We start from the raw sequence: 16,873 nt of genomic DNA on the forward strand, positions 1-16,873 counted from the left end.
TCCACCCACATGGACACTTACCATGGGATAGGATAAATAGACCTCTCATAAGAGGGAGTTATTAGTGGGATCATCTTGTAACTGTAGGGACAATTGTAACTATCCCTAACAGCACTCCTTAGTGGCTTGATCCACCACATAATGTTTTGGACTATGGCTGTTACATTTTGAAACTTACTGTTGCCTTACAACAGTCAAATTGATCTCGGATGGCTATATAAACCTTGTATTAACTCTTGTTGGAGAGAGTTGTCGAGTTGATGTATTCTCTGTTAAAACATAATTTACAAGAAACATACTACCTTTGCAAGGTTTCCTCTCTGTTCTTTTATACATCTCGTGATAGCTTTGTAGTTTGATTACTTTCCAATTATACTCCGACTGCTGGTACCTTATTGTCAGGAGTGGAGACGTGTTTGTGTTTTTCACTTGTCTGAAGACACTTTGAACATCGATCAAGGAATCCATTGAGCAACCCAAAGAATTGCAAACCTTAGTCACCATGCCTATGATTGATACACTAGTTGTGGATGAAGAAGTTCCATTCATCACTATCAAGATTAAGAAGCAGACTATACTAGGTGTAATAGTGAATGGAGGATCAAGAGTGAAGTTTGCCCCACTTGAGAACCACTTTGGCCTGACTTTCGAAGCATGACCAGGGTTAGCCGTGTGATGAGAGGTCAAACGTGTAGTCAGCGTTGCCACATGCATATTTGATCGAACCAACTCCAAGGAAGTGTAACCTCTATCAGTATATTCCCAACCTCCAAACTCCATGCACCTGGTGTCTCCACTAGAAAGAATATAAAAATTAGATGAAAAAGACATCAAATGTATGGCCAAAGCAATAGTGATCTTGAGCGAAGGGAATGACACACGACTCAAAAAGCCCTGCCTCTTCTTTCCTTTTGGCCTGTTTTAGACTCAGTCATCTTTACAACGGCCAATTTGGACTAATTGGCCCTAAGCTTGCCTAAAGGTCTTAGTCACATCATGCCCAGCATTTCTAAAAGGCCGTGGGCCCTCTTCACCAGCTTCCCAGGCCAACCTAGCCATAATGAGGGTCGTCCTCATAGAGCCCATCCACATACCTTTGCTATATGGATCGCCATCTTGTGCCTAGGGGTACTCCCAAACCTACATTTCCCTCCACTCGACCCATTCAATCCGGAGGTCTAAAATTTCGACTTTGTTTGAAGAGATTACGTTTGTTAGAGGTGTTTCGCCGTGGTTTTGGAAGAGCTCCAAGGTGACTTGGTGGTCCCTTTCTCCATAGTCATTTAATTCCTAAAAAATTACATAGGCTAGCGAATCCCGAGAGGTGTGAGGTGTACCTAGTATGACAAGCCTCTTGCAAAAGAGGTCCCTGCATCACAGCTAGCAAAGAGGTCCACGGCCTCTACGGTGAAACGGGCGGTGTTTACACACTATGGTCGCCGCCCAAGCAATAAATGAATCTGCACAGTGGGGGGGCAATCTTACCAGTCCAGCAGCCTTGGGCATGCCCGAGTGCTCATCGGAAATGATTCAGTGATCAATTTTAAAGGGTCTATTCCTGCACCTGGGATTTTGCGGCCAACAATGATTCCTCACAAGATTAATCATGAAGCTGCCACACTCGAGCCTCTCACGGCTTTTAATATTATCCTTCTCCCGTCCGACAGGATGAAAAGAACGGGCATAGCTCATGCTCCCAAGGTCCTGAGACTGCAACCAGGGCATACTTTTTGCTTGCTTTGGAGTCTCTGTGCAAAATTTGGATGGCAGCATTATGACACCCTCAAGCAGCTTGAGAAGAGAAGACAAGCAGAATCAAGTGTTTTTTTTGAAAGGGAAAAGCAGTTTATTCAGGTTCACCTCAAAGCTGATCAGAAAGCACAAGAGCAGCTGGATGACCCATTTATTTTTGCGTTATTGAATCAAACCCGTCGGCCTTCTTGGAGGTAGCAACCCACATGAGCGAAATGTTCATCCTGAGCACACCTCGAGAAAGCTTTTAGAAGCCACTTGCGAACTGAGCGAAGCAAGGGACCAACTTGATGAGCCATTTAAGCCTCGGACCCTCATGTCTGACCCACGTATGCCCATATCCAAGGATTGTTTCTACTCTTTCTTGCAAGGGTGCATTAAAATGAAAGATCTGGCAGGTGGCAGGCAAACGCATTCCTGCATGGTCGACAAAGGAGTGGACTCGGTGGCCCACTTAGGGAACTGTTTGATCCATCTTTATGCATCAGGTGGAAGCTTACTGGAAGCAAATTTAGCGTTTTGCAAGGTTGCCAAACCAAGTGTTTATACGTGGCATGCCATTATTTCAGCCCATGTAAGGCTTGGGGTAAGTGCAAGGGCCATTGAATTATACTACAGAATGCAGAAAGAGGGTATAGAGCCAAACAATATTATGTTTTTGTGCATTTTAAAAGCATGCTGCACCATCAAAGCCTTAGGACAAGGCAGGCTAATACATGGTCAGATCATCAGAAGCGGGCTTGAATCAGGTGTGGTAATCCAGACCAGCCTTGTCGATATGTATGCAAAATGTGGGAGTTTGCAGGAGGCTCACAGTGTGTTTGATAACTTTCCAAACCGTGATGGTATCCTTTGGGGTGCATTGACTGCAGGATATGTTCAGCAAGGACAGAATCTTCCTGCTCTTGAACTTTTTGAGCGAATGCAAGAGGAGGGCATAATGCCACACAGGTTCACATATTCATGCATCTTGAAGGCTTGTGGCAATGTAGGAGCCATCTGGCAGGCAAGGCAAATACACATCAAGATAATGCAAAGTGGTTTTGATTTGGATGAAGTCATCAGGTCTACACTTATTGACATGTATGCCAAATGTGGGAATCTAGAAGAGGCCCGTAACATATTTGATGCATCCCCTAATCAAGATGTGGTGTTATGGGGCACAATGATTGCGGGATATGCACAGCATGGGCATGGCATTCCTGCTCTTGAACTTTTTGAGAAAATGAGAGGAGAGGGCATAAGACATGATAAAGTTATTTTTTCGTGCACGTTGAAAGCGTGTAGTAGCATTGGAGCCGTAGATCAGGGTAGGCTTATACACCAAGAGATAACTAAAAATGGACTTGAACTGGATGCTTTTGTTGGGAACTCACTTGTTGACATGTACGTGAAGTGTGAGAGCCTAGAGGAGGCCTGTGATGGGTTTAATAAATTGTCAAAAGGAAATGTGGTATCATGGAATTCAATGATTGCTGCATATGCTCAGCATGGCCAAGGTCTTGTGAGTATTAAGCTATTCAGGAAAATGCAACAGGAGGGTATACAACCGGACATTATCTCATTTTCATCTACGTTGAAGGCTTGCACATCTATCGGGGCGTTAAGTGAGGGCAGGTTGATACATGACCAGATTATAAGGAGTGGTATTGAATTAGACACGATGGTTTGGAACACCCTCATTGATATGTATGCAAAATGTGGGAGTCTGGATGAGGCGCACATAGTGTTTGACAAATTCCTGAATAAAGATGTCGTGTCATGGAATGCCATAATTACAGGAAATTCTCAGCATGGGTATGATAGTAGGGCCCTTGAACTTTTTGCTGAAATGCAAGGCAAAGACATAAAGCCAGATTCAGTCACATTTTCTTGTATCTTGTACACCTGTGGCCATGTAAAAGCCATAAGGCAGGGCAGGCTGATACACGAACAGGTAATCAGAAGCGGACTTGAAGCAAACTTGGCCATTGGGAATACTCTTCTTGACATGTACAGCAGATGTTTGTGTATGGAAGAAGCTTGGAAAGTTTTTGATGAGTTGCCGAATCGAAATATAGTTTCATGGAATGCAATGATTGTAGGTTTTACTCACCAAGGAAATGGTTACCTTGCACTAGAACTTTTTGAGAAGATGCAAGAACAGGGCATACAGCCTAATAATGTCACATTTGTGTGCATGTTAAAAGCAGTTGGCATCATAGGAGAGAGGGCGCAGGGACGGCTGATACATGACCAGATTATCACTGGTGGACTTGATTTAGATGGTAACGTTGGAAATAACCTTATTGATATGTATGCCAAATGTGGGAGCCTAGAAGAGGCACAGCATGTGTTTGACACATTGCTGAATCGAGATGTCATGTCATGGAATGCTATGATTGCTGCATCTGTGCGACATGATCATGGTCTGGTTGCTCTAGGATTTTTAACGAGAATGCAACAGGAGGGCATACAACCAGATGAAGCTACATTTTCCTGCATTTTACAAGCATGTCGCAGTGTGGGAGCAATAGGGCACATCAGGCTTATTCACAAGGAGATCCTTAGAAGTGGATTCGAATCAAATGTGGCTATTGGCAGTGCTCTCATTGACATGTATGCAAGATGTGGGCTTCTTGAGGAGGCACAAAAAGTATTTCAGGGATTGCCCCATCGAGATGTTATTGCATGGACAGCAATAATTGCAGGATACGCTCTACATGGGCATGTTCTTTCTGCTCTAAAAGCTTTTGGAGAGATGCAAGATGAGGGCATACAGCCAGACAAAGTCACCTTCTCGAGCATCTTGAGTGCTTGTGGTAGTGCAGAAGCCTTAGAGCAGGGGAGGCTGATACATGACTGGATGATGAGAAGCAGAATAAAGCTAGATGTGGTTGTTGGGAGCACACTTGTAGACATGTATGCAAAATGTGGAAGCTTAGAGGAAGCACGGAAAGTGTTCGATGAATGGCCAACTCGAAATATAGTATTGTGGAGTTCAATGATTGCAGGATATGTCCAGCATGGCCAAAGTCTTTTCGCTCTTGAGACGTTTTCAGATATGCGTCAGGGCTTAGAGCCGGATCAAGTCGCATTTGCTTGCATTTTGAAAGCATGTGGCAGTGTAGGTGCCATTGAGCAGGGGAGGCTGATACATGACCGGATTATCAGAACGGGACTCGAACTAGATGTGGCCACTGGCACCAGCCTTATCGATATGTACGCCAAAGGGGGGAGCATAGAGGAGGCATGGAAAGTTTTTGACGACTTGCCAAATCAAAGTGTACAGTCATGGGGGGCATTGATTGCAGGGTATGCACAGTGTGGAAATCACACATTAGCTGGGAAATGCCTGGAGGACATGCAACAAAGAGGCTTGAAGCCTGATGGAAAAATCTATACTAATATTCTTACAGCCTGTAGTCATGCAGCTAAGGTGAATGAAGGGTATAGGCATTTCAAATCTCTGATAAAAGAGCACAGCATAAAACCAGGAATTCAGCACTTCAACTCCATGACTGATCTTCTTGGCCGTGCAGGACACTTGAATGAGGCAAGAGAAATACTCCAAACTATGCCAATCCTGCCTGACATTATTGGGTGGATGTCTTTGCTCACCGCTTGCAAAACATTTGGAAACATCGAGCTGGGAAGGCTATGTTTTGGTCAAGTTGTCCAATTGGATCCAAACCTTGCTGCAGGATATGCACTCATATCAAACATCTATACTGATGTTCACTTGGAGGAGGATATCGTTGAAATACAAGAGTTAAGAACATATTTAAGTGCATGGAGGAAACCAGGAAAGGCATGGGTTGAGTTAAAAGACAAGGTTCATGAGTTTGTTGTAGGTGATAAAACCCATTCACAGAGTGAGAAACTCTTAGAGAAGATTGAGAGGCTAAGAATGCTTATGAAGGGCAGAGGTTATGTGCCGCACTTTGATCGTGTGTATGAGCACATTCCAAGCAAACGAAGGAACTGGGTGAATGTGGACAGTAAAACAAACTGTGTCGATTTTCTTTCTCCTCTGTAAACATAAGGCTGCTAGGGCCAAATTTTTTATAGCAAAATGTACATGTCTCACAAGAGGCCAAACATTTGAGTTCGGGCATGTCCTGGACTCTTTGAATGCCATAAGAGTTGCTATGGATATGCCAATAATGTTGTATGTAATGAAGGGCAAATTAAGCTAGTGGGTGGGTTAGTACTAGGGAAAATTAGTTAGAGCTTAATTATGAGGATTTTGTGGAAGGACTATAAAAGACCCAGATCCTCTTATTGGCACATATGTATTGATTTGACGTGCTATCTTCACTCTACTGCTAGAGATCACTGCCTCACATGTCAGCCCCCATATGAGGAGGACAATGAGGCAGATGATCGATCAGTGAAGCTTGATTCCAGATAGTAACCAGAACTCGGTTCTGGAGCGAACCCAAAATTGGTTCCAAATAGGTAACCCAGATGTAATCCTGTGAGAAGTGCAGCAGAAATGAACGGGAGAGAGAGAGAGAGAGAGAGAGAGAGAGAGAGCACGCCTCACACACACATGCTGAGAAGGAGAGAGAGGCACATGAGAACTGCAAGTGATCTTTGGAGAAAACCCCGCTACATCTGGGGGAAAACCACGGAAACAACGGGCTGCTCGAGAGCTCGGAACATACAGCTCAACAACCACGTGGAAGGGTGAACTGCTCCACTACCCTGCTCCACAGGTACAAGACTGGCCTGGCTCTGCTCCTCTGGAATGAGCTGAACTGCTGCTTCACAAGATGCTACAAAGAGGGCTGAGGGGGGAGCCTATATATAGCCCCCCAGCCCCTCCCTAGTTGGGTAGGGTAGGCTGGCCGACCCATCAGCAGCCTATAAAGGGCTGTACAAGGCCCTAGAACTGTTGCTCCCAGGTCGCATGTGCTAGGTACACTCTTCTGGTCTGGTACTGGTACACTGGGTCAACTGGGACAACAATCCAACTGTTGGTACTGGTACATGACTCCAACAGAGGATCCTGGAATAATAATCCAACTGATACTGCCTCGGGTGCAAGGTCTGCTTCCCTGCATGAGCAATTGTATCGTAGAGCTAGATAGCCCCCTCTGAGCACCTGTATCGTAGAGCTAGATAGCCCCCTCTAAAAGCCCCCTCAAGTCCAAACTAGTATACTGTCACCAGATCGATGAACTTCATTGCTCCAATTGCAATGGGCATATAACAGCTCACAAGGATCAATCAACTGTGTCTGGGTTCCCCCACTGGGAATCTACTGATCCATCCGAATCCCCAGCAGCAACAGACAATAGCTACAGAGAAGAACAATAGGAGACTCTCTATAGATCTGTCAGGTCATAACGTCCAAACAAAATACAAACTGCTAACATACTGCCACCTTGAGACAGCGGGAACAACTCCTCATGGCTTGAGGTCCGCCTGAAAGCCTTACCTCCATAAATGATTCCTTGCTCGGTACACATGATCGGCAAGTCCAGCTGCCACAAACAAGCAAGCAATCCTCATCTGGATCCAGAAAGCCTGCTGGCAGTTTCTGCCAAGTGCTACTAAAAGGCTGGAGTAATCATGGTCGCATCAGTCACACTGTTGGCTACCTGGTTACTGGACCCCTTTGCATTCCTTTGGGGACACTTAGCCAATAATGACCTTTCTGACCTCATTGGTTACACGTATGGGATGCCTTGAGAACTTCTCGTTCCTCAGCTGTCAACTGCTTTCTTCCTCTTTGTCAGCCACAAGCTGACTATCATAGGTACAATCTACGAAGCACTCCTCTTGGTCAAGCACCATGGGGACCAATTCCTCCCAGGTCAACTCATTCACCCTACCACTGGTGATCAGGGATGAATAGAAGGCCACGTACTGAGAGGATAACTGGGACAGAAGAGTTATGGCCATGTTCTATGATGAAATCTGCTTCCCCACCTGGAGGATCTCTTGCTGAAGCTCTGCAACTTGTTGCTGTGGTCCCGCATCGATGAAGACTTATTGGGATCCAACAACCGCATCTGGATCTCTAGTGACACCCTCTTCATGGGAGAGGTTTGATTGTACATGGCGCCAAATGCTCCCATATACTTTTGGCCACTGTCACGTGCTTCACATGATTAATCACCTGAGGAGTATAGTTAAGAAAGATAAATGATCTTACCTTGGCATTAACATGGTTCCACAGTTAGCATAGAGTTTCGGCCTCTTTCCAAGCCAGGATGCCAAGGTCCTCTGCTCGGGGATCTAGTCACGAACTGGATAGCAGAGTGCATGCTTGTGCATGAGTCGGTGAGCCAGACAATTGAGCAATGTAAAGCAGTTGCATAGAGAGATCAGAAGCTAGAGTAGTGTGAGATAGATGCATAGTGGTGGCAAGTTTAGAGGGACGTGGTTGAAGCAACGCCACATAGTTGCCCATCCCCAACTTTGCGGAACCCGAGAAGCTCGGGATGAAGGTCTTGCTTTGCAAATCACTACCAAAATGGAGTTGAGACCCACGGACATTAAACAAGGTGAATGATATTTAATCATTCATAAGGCCTGCCCAAGATAAAAAAAGTAAAAGAGAGAGAGAGAAAGAGAGAGAGAGAGAGAGAGAAAGGAGAGAGAAAAGGAGAAGAGAAAGGGGAGAGGGGAGAGAGAAGAAGAAAGAGAGAGAGAGAGAGAGAGGAGGGACAGACCAAAGAGGACAAAGTCACTAAATGCATGCATTAAAGCCTCTTACAATATTACGTCAGCCATAATCCCGAAACCATGTATTGTGATTGTGATTAGGCAGGAAACTAGAGGGCTTGACGATGCTTGCATACTAGGAGGCCCAGAGGGTTTGGGTCTAGGGTCACGCCTAGGCCTAAACATTAATTAAGAGGTGCAAAGGAGAGCCCATGAGGGGGCTAGAAGAGTAAGGTCCCTTGTGGGACACATGGCACCAAAAGAGGAGGCCACTTTGCAAGCATTGGGCTTGGGGGAGGTTTCCAGAAAGTGATCTTCAGCAAGATGAAAAAGGAAAGACGGCTTCAGTAGCCCGCAAATTGGTGCGATAGCAAGCTCTATGCAGTGCTCAAGACTTAGTCTCCCTGAGTCTATGAACCCATCCTCGTGATGCGAGCTCATACTCATTGTCATTCCAGGAGATAAGCTGCAATTGCTGCGCACGGTACATAGCTTGCTTAGCCTTGCTATTCTCTAAAATCCGCAGGCCTCAGCGATGGCACAGAGTCCAGACTCTAGAAAACAAGAGGATGAAGGTTCGCCATGCCACCGGCTGCTCATCTGTTTGCGTGCTGCGGCGGTCAGTGGACAGGGGAAGCAAACAAGCTTTTGTGAGAGAAAGCATATGTGGAAGAAGTTGTAAGGGAAAGCTACGATTATATTACACAGAGCAGACTTCCGTCGTCACGCAAAAAAAAAAAAGCATAAAGAAATACACAGAGCAGCCACGTCATTCAAAGGTCTCCCTACCTTTGGAAAAGCCACCTCACTTTCCTTCCTTTGTACCCCTCTCTAAAGTCTAAAGCCCCCCCTCTCTTTTCAAAGTCTTTTCACCCCATTCTTGTTCCAAAACTCCTTAGCCTCTCCATATTGAAAGAAGAAGGTGTCGAGGAGTTCAAGATTCTACATCGAGGGAAACGGAAGAAGCGGGATCAAAAGATTGTGAATTGAAAGAAAGTGAGAAGGCGCGAATAAAAAAAAGCGAGACGACTTTCAAGATGAATCCAACGCCTTGAACAAATACCAGGGAAGTGGGCATCACATTTTTCTCTCTGACATAAAGCGTTTTGCTTTACATTAGGAGAGAATTGGGGTCTCAAAAGGGCCTCATAAGGAATGGATTAGGGAATGCTTAGTGGGCTAATGCAAGGGGCTTGGAGGGTTCCAAAGAGGCCTAACCAGCCCAACCTAGGTGGGTTAAGCCCACATTTGAGCCCACCTCTCCCCCCATCAATGAGGGGAGGGGGGCACTTTTTGAAATTTGAATTTCAAATTTCGAATCTCCCTCCCTCCCTCCCTCTCTCTCTCTCTCTCTCCCTCCCTCCCTCTCCCTCCCTCCCTTCCTCCCTCTCTCTCCCTTCCTCCTTCCCTCCCTCCTCCTCCCTCTCCCCCTCCCTCCCCCTCCCTCCTCTCCCCTCCTCCGTCTTGCTCCTTCTCCTCCCTCCTCCCTCTCCCCTCCTCCTCCTCCTTCTAGCTCCTCCTTCCTCCTTCCTCTCCCCTCCTTCTCCAACCGCCCAGGCTCCCTCTCCTCTGCTCCTCCCTCTTGCAGAATCTCTCCCCTCCTCCTCCCTCCTGTAGCATCTCTCCCCTCCTCCTCCCTTCTACAGCAGCTCCTTCCCTCCCTTCGACACCTGTCGCCCTACTCTCCTCCTCCTCTTCCTCTTGCCCTCATCTGCTTCTCCTCCTCCCTCTTCCTTGCTACTCTCTCCCTCTCACTGCTCCATCTTTGCTAGCTCTTCCCTACATTTTAGCCTACATCACTGATACCTCTCTTTGAGTACTCATGGCACCATTCGAGGACATATCCAACAAGTACCATGTGAACCTACAATTGGAGGTAGAATATGCAAGCACATGATCTTTGGGATATAGTGGAACTCCTCAAAGTGTGCTCCACAGTCTTCGATTGCAAGGGAAGAAGCATCTTGACCTTTGGGTGGATGGAATCTTGTATCCTTTAGACCCTGCCACCCAAAAGAGTCCTCCTTTTCATACAGTGCATGATGTTCTTCTATTTGTTGATAAGGGACATGATGGATTGCTCAGTTATTGCAATCGATTGAACCATTCTCAAACATTGGCTATGCAAGCAAGCGAGGTGCAGAGAGCCCAAGCAGAAGAACTTGCACATTTGGAAAATATTACTATTGTGGCAATGCATAATAGTATGCAGGATCTCCAATTGCAAAACAAGGAACTTAGTGACAAAGCACATGCACTGGACTTGGAGCGACATGAATGGGAAGAATCAATCCAGAAGCTCGTTGAAAGCAAACAAGATTTGGAAAGGTCTATCTATGGTCAAGTTTAACGTGCTGTGGAGAAGGAGCAAGAGAAGTCGATAGAACGAGTACAAAAGTTGAAGGGAACACCTTTGGGACTGAAGGAGAGGAAAGGATAATTACAATCTATGGATGCATTATCAACCAATAGTGGTGCCCGAAAGAGGAAAATACGGGCTGTAAGGTTAGTTCCCTAAATTTTCAATGAAATTTCTTACTCCAAAATATTTGTGGTGTTGCATTCTTTCCACTAAGACTCATTTGTACTCTACTTTAGGAATTTCATGGAGGATGTGATGGGAACAATGGAAATGGATGATAGTGATCCTTCATATGTTCTAAGAAGTTTAATAAAGCCAAGCGATGTCATGGAAGTGTTGAAGGACCCTAGACAAAAAGGGCTACATAATTAAGTTGCTAGAGAGGTAATGAAGGATTTCAAGGGCCTCGTCCAAGCAAAGGAGGTGCTTAGAGCTTGTGATGCTGCTGGTGTAAGTCGTGAAGCTTACAACTCTGCTTTTAAAATTTTCAAGTCTACTATGGAGGAAAAGTATAAGATATCTACAATGCTATTGCCAACACCATGGTCTGTAAGGCTTGCACATTAAGAAACAAACCAATGTGCTAGAGAAAAGCTTGGAGGATACCATTGTGTAAGTGGCACAATGACTTGGAAGAGTAAAAAGAAATATGGCATCCAAACGTTTGGGTTGATTGCTTGCAATAATGTTTACGTGGATGTAGAGAATTTGCAGAGAGCCATGGTCAAATTCTATGGGATGAGAGAAGGTAAGAGAAATTCCCTCTTCACATTCAACTTTATTTCTTCTCATTTCTATATCCTTACTGTATTTCTCTTTCATTGTACTGATGGCAAGCTAGTATTTGTTATAAAAATGGATGAAGTTCAATTGGTAAAAGAGCACAAGCTAGAGAGGGTGAGCATTTGTATTATGAACTACGCCTTGCGTTTTGCTCAAGGGGATGAGGAAGTTGAGCAGCGTTTCTCAGTCCAATCTAAGGACATATGGTGGCTTGCAGCCTTTGAGACCCCAAAGGAGTGCCATGAGACATTGAAGTGGGTTTTGGAGAGAACCGACATCTAGTCGATTATTCAAAGACGAGGTAGGGCAAACATATAGTGGATGGGCATGGAATGTTTCAAGTTGAATGGCATCTAGCTGGTGATTTGAAGACCCTCAAGTACTTGTATGGTTGTGATATAGGTACAGATGCAAAATGGACATGCCTGTATTGCACCCACTCTCAGAAGATGTAAAAGGGAAGCCTACAGTGGGAAAATGGCATCCTTTCTTGCAACCAAAGTGCAGCCCTTGATCGTCACAAAAAGGATCCTAAGTGGGATCCCATTCTACTAATTCCATCGGAGCGGGTACACATGTGTACTTTGCATGCTGAACTGCGTATACTTGATAAGTTACTCTATCTCCATCTAGTTTATGCTTGGAATTTGAGGCCACAGCAAGTATCTGCACAATGCATTGCAAAAGCTGAAGAACTACTCTCACTAATGGGACTTCACGGAGGCAATGTGAAGCTTAAGCAGGATAAGAAACAATCAGGAAAGACATTAAATCTTCTTGCTAAAGTGTCCATGGGTGGAGGAAAGACAAGGAGGTTCTTGTCCAACAACAATGCTGATAAAGAAAAACATATATTGGCTCAAAGCACCCTAGGTTGGGAGTACTAGAAAGCTTTGTGTGAGTCCACCACAAATCAAGCTTCACATCCGCGAATTGCTACTTTGAGAGCAAAACTGTGGACAAAGCTTGATGCATTTATAAAGTTGCTTAGACAAGGTCAAGCAGATGAGCTTTATTATGAGAGATTCAGGACAGCATTGGGAGAATTCATATCATTGATGGTAGAAGCATGGGGGGAGTCACATATTACACATTACATGGTAATCCTCCTTAGGTTGAAATTTTGTGCTTTAAACTTGAGTGAGTTTATGTTTCTAATACAATGTTTTTCTTTACAACATATTCTTTAAGCACATGTACCATGGTTTGTGGAGCAATGGGGCCTTTTGTCCATTTGGAATACTTAAGGAATGGAGAAATCGCACTACAGAGCAAAGGCAGCATACTTCAAGAATACAAGGCATGGGGGTGGTATCGCGCGAAGCAATGCACTACACGAAATGTTCGATTAGTTTTATAGATGTCTAGAGGCCAGGACTCTCAAGTGCGATAAGGTAGAGGTCTCAAGTCTCGCAAAAGCGATTCAACATGTCAAGAAGACAAGGAGATGTGCTGCTTGGAAGTCCTCAATAGGGAGCCAAGGGATTGCGCTTTGGTTGCAACGTAGAGTCAGACATTGGAGGCGTTGGGTCCTAAGAGAGCCCCAAATGTAAAATGTTTGATGAACAAAGTTAACACTATTTTGAGTCAATTATGATTCTAAAATTCACAAATTTGTTTGGAAATTGCAGAATTGCATGTGCGACATGGCAAGGCGGAGGGGTGATTGGGTTAGGAGGGAGTGGTGAAGATTAAGTATTACTGAACTAACGATGACAAAAGACTAGGGGGGAGGGGGTGCACTAAAAAAACCCTAATTTAAAAGAAAAACCCTAAAGTGCTTTAAAAAAGACTATATAAAGCACTTCAAAACCCTAAAATCCCTCATTTCTATGGCACGAGTTAAACAAACTGCTAGACCCATTGGACGTCATTTAGACGCTACCTGTTGTCCTTCTCACAACGCCATGGCCTCCGAACACACTGCAAGCCCCAGTGGCTAAGAGGACAATGATCAGCAGAGGGATCTGAAGGCAATTCTTATCATCAGGAGTCCAAGCAATGCGAGTCCCTACCATCTGACTCTCATGGGGAATCCCAGGGATCTTAGCACCATGAGGAATCCCAGCACGATGAAGGATCCAAGCACGATCAGGGGTCCTCTCAGTCCTTCCACACAACTAACTATGGAAGTAGAGAGGTCTCCCAAGAGGGGCAAAATAGTCCAGTCAATCTTGATCAACTGCCCCTCCCTCCTCCGTGGGGTCCGAGCACGGAGCATCTATACCAACAAGGGGAGCAAGAAAGGCAAAGAGAGGAGATGGAGAGATTACGGGGGCCACAACAAGAGGAAGTATTTGGTGGGCTCGCACATATAATGAACCTTGGCCCCAATCCTCCAACCAAGTAGACCGCACGGAAGAGCACCATCAACCCTCTGTGCCTCGATATTATCAGATATGAGGAGCCTCTAGTACGAGCTGAGCAAGAGCCTCAGCCTGCTATCTCACAGCCTCATGAAAAGGAAAAGAGACCAAGGACAACAAAGTAGACCCCTAGGCGCGACAAGCCACCTCGAAGGACCCACCAGACACAGGAAGAGGAGTCTGAAGAGGTGGTTGCAAGGGAGGAGAGGAAAAAGAAGTTCAAAGTGGACAAGCGGCCATGGAGCCATGTCCAAAGGCCAGTGTAGGGTCCCCCAAAGATTAAGAGGCACAAAAAATCAGGCGTGAAGGCACTTCAGGAGATCTGCAAGTTTCAAACCACTGTGGACAATCTCATTCCCCGTGCACCCTTCCAGCATGTTGCACGTGAAACAGCACATCATTACAAGAATGATGTGCATTTCACTTTAGGCGCTATGGGAGCAATTCAAGAGGCAACAGAGCAGATGACAGTAGGTCTTTTTAAAGACGCAAACTTATGTGCTATCCATGCCAAAAGAGTAACAGTGATGGACAAGGACCTTGCACTTGCCAAGCGCATCCGCTCCGATCCCTCCCTTAGGCCCTAGATGTTGTTTAGGTTCATTTAGTGTAACTTGAATCATTTTGTAAATCTCTGCCCTTTGAGGCCAATGAATAAAAGATATTTTTATGTTCTATTACCGTTCCCATGTTATTATACATGTTACGTGCTTTCCATCAGTTTATGCAAGTTCAGTGTGAATTTGCGTGGTCAAATGATGTTTTTTCACTGTGGTGCAGAAGGCAAATGTGTTCGGCATTACGCGGGGAGCCCAGAAATGCCAAAACCTGCTATGGCGCGTATGGGGCCCGTTTGACTTGGTCAAACGAACCTGCTGTAGCAAGTTTTGGCATTTCTGGGCCTGAACACATTTTCCTTCTGTTGCACAGTGAGATTCTTACTGGATTGCTCAGAAATGACCATTATAGCGCAAATATTTATATGATAGCATGCTTTTGAATAGAATAGTGAATGAAAATATTAATGCCAACAACAATTAAAGTTACAAAATACAATGATAGTATAAAATAAAATTTGTAAAAGAACACAAAATGGGACACTGTATAAAAAGTATATCGGCATTCATATAAAATAAAATTTCTATATAATAACGCTTCAGAGCCTTTCCCTCTTCTCTAAAACACTGAGAACATCGGGCTTTGAATTCCCAAAGACACTCCTAGCTCTAAACCTAGTTGATAGAGAGTCAACGCTATTGTTGTTGTTGGCCAGGGACATGGCTGCTATCGTTAATGCCATACCTTGAAAATTGGTTTCAAAGGCATTGAGAGCAGCCATGCGGTTCACCAAAATGACCTTGTCAGCATTGCGATTGATGTCAGCATGACCAATCACTCGTGATAAGGCCTTGCACTTCAGGAGGTCATCAGTGCCATGTGGAGAAAACTTTTTGTGGATAACCACAAAGCGCCCTTTTGCTTGGCCAAGGTAATGTGCCAGTGAGTGATCTCAGCTGAAGCTACTGTGAACAAGGTGTTGCCGAGATGAGAATAGGTCGACCTGAGGTCGTCGACCTCAAATGCCTCGTGCAATAGTCCAACATTACATTAGAATTCCATTAAAGCAAAAGTATACCAAGAGAGAAGAAATTCAAAGCTCATAGTTTCTTACCACTATGGAGTCGTCATGGTCAATGAGGATGGATCCAGAGGCCTCTTGCTGTCTGAAGTGAGATATGGAACATCTCATAGTTTCTTACCACTATGGAGTAGTTATGCTCAATCCCTTCCTCTTTGTCAATGAGGATGGATCTAGAGGCACCCTACTGTCTGGAGTGAGATATGAGGATGGATCTAGAGGCCTCATGCTGTTTGGAGGCTTCTTCTGGAACATCAGGTAGGTCGGGTGAGATATGACGATGGATCCAGAGGCCTTCTGCTGTCTAGAGGCTTCTTCTAGAACATCAGGTAGGTCGGAGTAGATTGATGTCTCTGCATCTTTGATTTGGGCCAATGTTAAAGCAAGAACCTCTTCTATTGAATCATCCGCTCCCAAAAACCCAGGTTCTTGCATAGTCGTGTCCACCTCGTATCCACACAGGACACCAAGAGCTTCATCCTCCCGAAGACCAAACATAACCTCTATGTCATGGAGAAAGAGGTATTGTTCTCCATTGATAAGAAGGGGAGTAAGAAACCATATCATTGTTGCGGGGTCAACAGAGGTGGTGCCCGAGGTGGATGGAATTTGAGAAGTAGAATGGGGTTCAGGAGGTCGCTGGAGCACTTCCAAGGCCAATGCAGCTTCCCGCTCCTCAGCTTCTTCATCTATGGGCTCTTCATTGTAGATGTTGGGCTCATCTACAAAAATAAGAGGATCGGAAAGGGCAGGGGTAGGGTTAGGGCTTGAGGTCAAGGCCTCCTCTTCCATTTGTCCCTCCTAGAGAAGGAAATTAAAGGCCATTTCCGAGGATAGGAACCTATTTCCTATGTTTTCGGACGACTCCACATGCTAGGAGGTCATCAGTGTCCACCTCCCTAAACCCTAGGGGTGTCAGCTGGGCTCGAAAGCGATCTAAACGCTTCACGAACCTGGGTTCTTGATTAAACAAGTACTTCAAATAATCAATTGGGACCCATCTTTTTGTAGACTCATTAAGTTGATATGCAAAACTCACGATGTAGTCTTGCATGTACTTGGTGAGGTCTTCAAAATCGTCTCGGGCTCCCAAATAGGTGCCTAGGACATCTATGCTCTTATCAAAGATTGAAAATAACTCCTCCTCTCTATCAATTAATGAAGTACGGGAGATAAAATCGTGGAAGACAGACCTAGCAGAATTCATGGTAGTTTGGTAGCTAGGAGAACAATGGCCATGGTAGTTTGGTAGCTAGGAGAATAATGGCTATGATAGTGAAACTTTGAATCTAAAGTAACTTTATAAACTATATA

The 16,873-nt window shown here is 45.0% G+C and overlaps 1 protein-coding gene across 1 annotated transcript; it reads left to right on the top strand.

The window, feature by feature from the left end:
* Positions 1-1,454: 1,454 nt before the first annotated feature.
* LOC147895032 (pentatricopeptide repeat-containing protein At1g74600, chloroplastic-like) lies at positions 1,455-5,932 on the top strand. The gene has a single exon (XM_087384216.1). It carries the CDS (start codon positions 2,069-2,071, stop codon positions 5,768-5,770), a length of 3,702 nt encoding a protein of 1,233 aa, XP_087240342.1. The 5' UTR covers positions 1,455-2,068; the 3' UTR covers positions 5,771-5,932.
* The last annotated feature ends 10,941 nt before the right edge of the window (positions 5,933-16,873 follow it).

This window comes from Dipteris shenzhenensis, chromosome 13 (assembly GCF_047967505.1).
Source record: "Dipteris shenzhenensis isolate YYH24624 ecotype China chromosome 13, Dip_SZ_1.0, whole genome shotgun sequence".
NCBI lineage: Eukaryota > Viridiplantae > Streptophyta > Polypodiopsida > Gleicheniales > Dipteridaceae > Dipteris > Dipteris shenzhenensis.